This window comes from Crocodylus porosus, unplaced genomic scaffold (genome assembly GCF_001723895.1).
Source record: "Crocodylus porosus isolate Cpor-Errol unplaced genomic scaffold, CroPor_comp1, whole genome shotgun sequence".
Taxonomy (NCBI): domain Eukaryota; kingdom Metazoa; phylum Chordata; order Crocodylia; family Crocodylidae; genus Crocodylus; species Crocodylus porosus.
In genome coordinates this window covers 168,982,898-168,990,867 of record NW_017728906.1, presented here as the reverse complement: position 1 = coordinate 168,990,867, position 7,970 = coordinate 168,982,898, and the positions used below count along the sequence as shown (strand labels likewise).

Below are 7,970 nucleotides of genomic sequence, written 5' to 3'. Positions count from 1 at the left end.
GAGTGCAAGTCCTCAACCCCCTATGGCCCTGCTCAGGGACAGTAGGGATGGTGCTGCCATGACAGTGGGGACTGAGAGGCTGGGGGGGAGCTGGCGACCTGGCCTCCCCCTGGCTCCAGTCCCTGATGTCATGGTGGCACTTGTGTCTGTGCAGAGCACTCTGGTTGTTTCAGTAAACATTGTGATTGGCTGCTGAGACAACCAGACTGTGAATAAAGCATTATGGACAGACTAAGGCTTTCATAATATTAGAGCTTAGGTAAGCAGGTGAAACAAAATAAATAGGAGTAAAATAAATCTGTGGTGCTCAACATATCTAACCCAGCAGGCCAGATGAGTGTTGTGCAGTTAGTCTGTGGGCTGGATCCCACATGCAGGGTCAGTCTATGGGTCTAACCTCATGCACAGGTCCTTTTTAGGAAACAGTTCCATATCATCCAGCCCATGGGACGCCCCATGGGTCTAGAAGTCTGGCAGCAGGAGAATGGTAAGTAATGTTGCTACCACTCCTGCACCATCTAATTTCCACACCCATGGGGAGACCCACAGGCCAGATGACATGGCTCCACAGCCAAGATCTACCCCCCAGGTTGGAGACTGAGTATTCTTTGTTACTTCTTGTCCTAAGAGAGATGAGAAGCTGAGGGGACTCATAGATACACTTGAGGGCAGACCCAGGATTCAGAGTGACCTAGACCAATTAGGCTAAAAGAAATCTCATGAGGTTCAAGAAGGACATGGGTAAAGTCCTGCACTTAGGAATCCCATGTACCCCTAAAGACTTGGGACCAACTGATTAAGCAGTAGCTCTTCAGAAAAAGAGCTGGGGCTTACAGTGGACAATAAGATGGATAAGAGTCAACAGTGTGCCCTTGTTGCAAAAAAGGCTAACACCATATTGGGCTGCATTAGTAGGAGTGTTGCCATCAGATCAAGGGAAGTAATTATTCCCCTCTATTCTGCACTGGTGAGGCCACATCTGGAGTACTGTGTCCAGTTTTGGGGCACCCACTCCATAAAGGATGTGGACAAGTTAGAGAGAGTCCAGCAGAGGGCAACCAAAATGGTTCAGGGACTGGGGCACGTGACTTATGAGGAGAGGCTGAGGGAACGGGTCTTATTTAGTCTGGAGAAGAGAAGACTGAGACAGGATTTAACTACCTGAAGGGGGGTTCCAAAGAGGATGGAGCTAAACTGTTCTCAGTGGTGACAAATGGCAGAACAAGAAGCAACAGTCTCAAGTTTAGGTTGGATATTAGGAAAAACCTCTCTCATTAGGGAGGTGGTGAAGCACTGTGACAGGTACCCAGAGAGGTGATGGAATCTCCATCCCTCGAGGTTTTTAAGGCCTGGCTTAACAAAGGCCTCATTGGAATGATCTAGTTGGGGAGGGGCCTGCTTTGAGCAGAGGGTTGAACTAGATGACTTCCTGAAGTTCCTTCTGACCCTAATTTTCTATGATTCTATGACAGTAAGTAATGATCTTAAAATTGCAGCAAAGGAAGGTTAAGCTGAATATTAGAAATAACACTCATGAGGTTCCTGACACACTTACATTTATGGCATGATTAATGTGTTAGTGGTGTTGTAAGTGGTAATGGTCCCACACATTCAGCCAATTTAAGGCCTTGTAAAATAGCAAAACAGCACAAAAAATGTTTCCACACAAAAATGTAGAACGTTTTTGTAACTGGTAACAATCTTGAATTAAATTTGATTCATGTCCACAAACCAGGAGCTGTCTGGAGCCACATGTTATGTAATAATTGTCAACCTGCCCAAAACGAACACAGCCGACAAAGGCCTGGGGCAGCTCCAGTCTCCAACTGGCTCAAAGCTGCCCAAGTGGGTGCCAACAGTCAGCAGATTGTGAGCAGCAGTCCTCAGGGTAACTATAAGTCTTCAGCTGGCCTTGCCAGGGCTGCTAGGTATGGGAGAGCAAGGTACCTAGCAGATGGAGCCAAAGGGCTCCCCACACCAGGGATTTTAAACCCCCATGCCCAGCAGCCTCTGCTGGGGCTGCCTGACATACGCTGTTATATACGGGGATTTAAAATCCCCAGCAAAGGGAAGCCACTCAGTTCCACCCCTGCGAAGCTTTACATCCTCCCCCACTCTCAGTTAGCACTGCCTCAACTGCAATTGGGATGTGTTCCATTTGGTATGGCAGAATACACAATTCCTGGGATCAGGGGTCAGATCCCATTTATTATTATTAATTATTATTTGAATGTCTGCCAGTGGCCTGTATGCAACTGAAAACTGAAACAGATTAGCTAGATTTTGAAATCCCCATTCTTGAAGGTTTTTAAGAGTAGGTTAGACAAACATGTCAAAGATGGTTGAGACATGGATGATGCTGCCTTGAGCAAAGGGATAGACTAGATGACCTCCTGAGAGCCCTTCCAGCTCTCCCTTTCTATGATCTTACAATTCTGTCTCTTTAATACAAAATTCCTTTGATGTTATTGCAAATTTCAAAAATCATGTTTTTGACCATAATATTGACATGCAAGAAAAGTGTTGTTACTTTTTTCCATCTCCTGCAGTCATCCTAGTAAAAGGCTGGGTGGAGAGATATTATATTTGGAATCATAAATTTTCATGTCATTTTTGCAAGACTAACATAAGTACACTTTAAATCTTCTAGCATGAGCCACAACAGTGCAAAGTGCCCCACACTGTATCAATAGTTTCCTACCAGGTTTTTCTGGAAGATTCAGTCATAAGTAACCATTTTTATTCAGTTTTTTCCTAAAGGTGCGTATAAAGTATAGGTTATCTACCATAACTAAATTGTAATCACCGATCAGCTAATTTCAGATGGCTACAGAACAAAAGCACTAATAACTCACCGACACTGTTGGACTGTAACAGTTTCATTATCCTGTCAGTTATCCAGTTGCGCGCAAACTTTATTTCACAGTATAATATATTATTTTTACTCAAAATATAAGTTAGTTAAGTCACCAACAAGGAAAGACAAGTAGCTTCTGACAAATTTGAACTGTTCTGTAATAGTCTATTAATGTTTGATGGCGTGGATATTTTTCAGCATGAGTATTGTGATTTAACTTGACAGGAGTCCAATCAAAGAAAAATAATGGCTCAAGGTAAGTCATCCTCAGCAAACGTTTCTGGGCTTTTTTAAGATATAATGAAAATTCCCTTGGCTCCAAGAACTGCATCTTAATTGCTTTGTGAATGTACTGTAGTGGTTTGGACCAGAAAGGATCCAGCTCTGGGAACACAGAAGAATAAAAGAACGAGAGCAGATTTGAAGAGCATGTCTGTCTGTCCGTCTCCCGTAACAAAGAATTCTAGTTGCTCAAAGGAACCAGAATAAGACACAAGTCCCCCACTGTGAATGTCTGAAAAATGTAGGCCTTCTTAAATTACACAAGGAAGAATTTAGGGGATAACCAATGGTTCTCAACCTTTTTAGACTCAAGACACTCCTCAGAAAATGTCAGCTCCTAGTTTTCACTCATTTTTTGACTATGGAAAAGTAATACAGCAATCTTCCTATTACAAAGAACTGAGAAAGATCATTGCAGGTCAAAATATTTTTTACACTATGGATTCTAATTTGCAATCTCTAGACTTACTTTGTGAACTGTTTGCACACCTGACAGTGCTAACATTACACAGCCTGCACCCCACAACACTCCTGAAAGGATCTCAAAGCACCCCAGGAACAGAGCCCCCTGGTTGAGAAACAGAGAGAGATCTTTCTCCTCCTATTCTTTGTTCTATTAAAATCAACAATATTTTTATCTGATCATTATTTATGGCACTAGTCACAGAATTCTGAAGGGGGAAACTACAAGTGCCCAAATTCCACCCAGATCTACAAGGTTATATTGGTGGACACAAAAGATACTGAGCAAAGGGCCCATCTACAGTGGAAAAATTGAAAAAAAATTAATCCCAAGCCAATAAAAGCACTCAGGAGACATCCAAAAATGGGAAAGAGGTACAACTAGCCTTTTAACAATGAAATATCTTATTATAAGTTATGTTCCCAGAGTGTGTTGTTATCTCACAGGTAGACGGTTGGCTTGGCTAAGTTTATTTACAACAGCAAGATACTGTTTTCATGATAAAGTATGGACATATTTCAATTTAATTTTAATACTCTGCAAAAATCTAGTTGATCTAATAAAAGATATCCCCTCTATCACAAGAGATGAACAACCTTTGAAACGCATTAAATTTTCAAAGTTTTTTTTAATGCATCTTCTAATTTACCACCCCTTCCCCTGAGGGGGTTATGTTGCTGGGGGCAGACACTGGGAGCAAGCACCAAAAGGCACAGGCACTGCAGGTGGGGGAAAAGGAGTAGGGGGCAAGCACCAGCCCCCAGCCACTGTTTTCCTTGCCACTCGTCCCCCTGCTGCTCCATTCCCCACTAGAATGGTAGGTGGGGGACAAATTAAAGATGACCCTCCAGTTACTATATTCTAGACATGGAAAATGTCCACGTCTGTAATCTAATACTGTGGGTGAGTCATCTTAAATTCAAAGTCATCCTGGATTTACATAAATATGGTATATATACACTATATATCACAGATAACTTTGGTACTGATATTAAATAGAGGAGGTAACTGTTAAAGAGAAAAAAATGTGGATCAAAGGCAAAAATCATGCATTTTTTTTATGGAAAACAAAGGAGAATTATAACAGTTATACAAATAAGCATTGTTTTAATATAAAGTGTTTTCCAAAGCCAAAAACAATTTAGTTATGCAGGTTAAAATGTATTTCAGAGCCATGCTAGCACAATGGACTACTAAACATTCAAGCATTTCATTGTATTAGATGCAGTTCTAATTATAGACAATCACTGCTTGCAGTAGGGGGAGTTAATAAAAGTCTGCATATTTATTTTTAATAAGTCTTTGTAAGATACTAGCTGTCATGTTCCCCATCATTGCCACTGTCTTAAATACATCTAAAGTAACACTCAGCTGGTGGGAATACAGTTTAAAAGTGCCATATGTCGCTTGCCAATCCACAAGGACACACATTTTCAACTCTCTCTCTTATGTAGGCTCCTGAGGAAAAAATAGTTGGATTAAATTTATTTGCTGCCTGTTTCATATTAAGAGCCAATTAATTCTTTCTAATATTCTGACAGCAACTACCTTTCCAACTTTCAAATGTAAAAGTATATGTATTTAGACTTGGGTTCCCTTCTACACTGTTTCGTCACATTAAAAAAAAACTTCTGCATGTGTATTCTATTTATACCACCAATAAGTAAGTGACACTTTAAAAGGAATTTTATTAACTTTTAAGCTGAATTTTCACAGAATATAATATAAAAATGTTAAATATACCTTGGGTACTCTTCTGAGGTCATATAAATTATATCTTGCTCTGACACAGATGAAGAAAAAGGAATAAAATTTCCATTCTGTAACGGCAGAAGTTCCAAGCCAATAAGTTCACTGTAGACTCCATCACTAAGTACGTACTCCAAGAGGTTAAGCTTTTCATCAGCAGGGCCTGTATGTCCAGATTTCCTCAATGCCTGCCGTACCACAGCAGGGGTCACTTTCTCCACAGGTTTGGTGCTAGAGACAATAAGATGAACTGCACTAGCAATATTTGGTGGTACCTTGGCAATCTGTTTCCCTGAGCTCTGGAGGTAGTTGAGAACAGATTGTGTATACTCCAAGCTCTCATCCATTTCAGAGAAGCATACATGCTCCACCTTTATCCACTGATTACTGGCAACATATATAACTGCACTTTGTAACAGTTCTTTAAACACAGATTCTATAATTGGCTTCCAGGGTACCCTAACTTTGTCCTTTTCTGGCCACAATCCATATATTCTCTCAGATGACAAAGGAAAATCTGAATTCTTCTCAGTCTCCATTCGTTTGATAGCATCCAAAACGAGAGTGGTATATGCTTTTGGGACAACATTGGCCACAAGAAGCTCATTCCACAAAGCTGCTGGATCTCGCCACTGATCCAGCTCTCGCCATTTGATACTCCTCCTATTGTCAGTGAGGCCAAAGAAGCCACTAACATGAACTGGGAGGCCAGTCCTGCTCTCCTCTCCTGGAGGCAAAGGAAGAAAGCAAAACGCTTTTCCTGAAAAGTCTGCTGCAGCTCCTTTTTCCTCACCATTACTTGATAAAGGCATAGCTATTCCAATCGTAGGAACAAATTTCAAGTCATCAGCCAAACTATCTAGTTCACTGCAGATTCCTCGACCTCCCACACCGTTACATACCAACCAAGACGTTTTCTGCGCATCCTTAACACGCTCATCTTCCAAAAATATATTTACATGGTATGTCACGCATGTTATGCTGTTGCTCGGAACCCCTTTACAATATTGACTTATTGCTGTTCCTAAAATTTTGATAGAGTTTGGTCTTTCATGTTTCAAGGCCTTGCTCTCACTAGCAGTTACTCTAAAAACCAGTTTTTCTGTTCCATCAGCCTCTCTAACACGCAAGGAAACATCTTGAACACTTTTTAGAAAGAGCAACACTGTATCCGCATCTGCTTTGAATGATTCAAACAGTTCCAAAATCTTTTGTTTGTCATACAGATTATTACTCAGTTGGGAAGGCTGTAGGCGAAGGGGAAAACGAAAAAATGTGCCAGGAAAGTTTCCATTCTTGAAGGTTTCCTTAGTGCTACCAAACACACCAACAAATGGTGCAAATTGATCTGTAAGATCATTAATTTCCTTGCTGTCATCCTTTAGATTCCAACACTGGCCTGATTCATGGGGTCCAAAAAGGGTTTGATGGGGATCCAGGATTCCAATTTGGTCACCACTGAAGATACTAGGGACATCTGTACAAGTGAAACCCAAGAAATATGAGTAAATCTGAAACAGATTGGTTTTAAAACACAAACTTACAGATCAAATGTAATTTGGTCTAGAATGGCTAATACTAAGAGACTGCAAATGTAATAAAATCAGTACAATTAAAGTACTTTCCAGAAGAAATACAACATGATTATACACTATGGATGGCAACAGACATTTTTCTAAATATCTGCATTTTACTAAGTAACAAATATGGAGACTGATTTGACAGTATACTCCATTAAAGTGCACAACCTTGGGCCTGAAAAATGCTATACACTTACCAGGACTATGTACTTACAGGAATTTAATGTAAACAATGCTTGCTTACGGTACTATGTTCTAGTATTAGCATCTCCCTGGAACTAATTAGATTCCCTCACTTTCAGGGCTTGCAATTAGAAACCCTAATAACGAAGAGAGGAAACTATGACTCTCTCCCATGTTTTTCAATGTTTCTAATAGCTTTACCAGCTGTTTCCTTTTTACTGGGTTCTGGCCCAATTGAACAAGTACAAACAATTACAAAATAGACAGGTGCAGTTATATGCAGTTAACCAGAATATAAGTAGGTTATAAAGTAGACGGTAGGACTTAAAGATGCTAGGCATTAATGCAGTTTATCCATATAACTTGGTATGCACATACCTGGATTTTCTTGCAAAGGAAGCAGAAAGCAAAACATTGGCGCTGGCATTGTGTCATGCAATTAAGCAAATTACAGTTATTTGGAATTAGTGTGCTGCATATATGGAGCACACCAATTGTCAAAATTTGAAAACATAAGCCTTTAACATATTATGAATCATTCTTAAATATTCCATATTATTCATACCTTGAACAAAGGTTGCAACAAATGACAATGTAGATTTTAAATCACCATTATTTATCAAAAACCTAAACCTACCAATACATTTTTTTCATATTCTACTATTCTGCTCTTCTACTATTTTATTGTATAAAAACATCTTTGGATGTGTAGATTTAAATTCAGAGAAGACATTATTAGAAAAAGAGAACAAAAAAAAAACTTTAAAGGAGCAAAGAATTGGCATATTAGCCTGAAAAACTACATGTACAGTATAAATACTAAATATTCATGGTTTTAATTGCCTCTTTTTTTTTT

At 39.8% G+C, this 7,970-nt stretch overlaps 1 protein-coding gene across 1 annotated transcript in view; it reads right to left on the bottom strand.

Annotated features, from left to right (window-relative positions):
• Nucleotides 1-7,970, bottom strand: part of SACS (sacsin molecular chaperone) — a 38,549-nt gene that overhangs the window by 19,292 nt on the left and 11,287 nt on the right. The window contains exon 5 of the mRNA XM_019530177.1: nucleotides 5,346-6,828. Within this exon, the coding sequence (XP_019385722.1) occupies nucleotides 5,346-6,828 (1,483 nt within the window). The remainder of the gene's footprint in view (nucleotides 1-5,345; nucleotides 6,829-7,970) is intronic.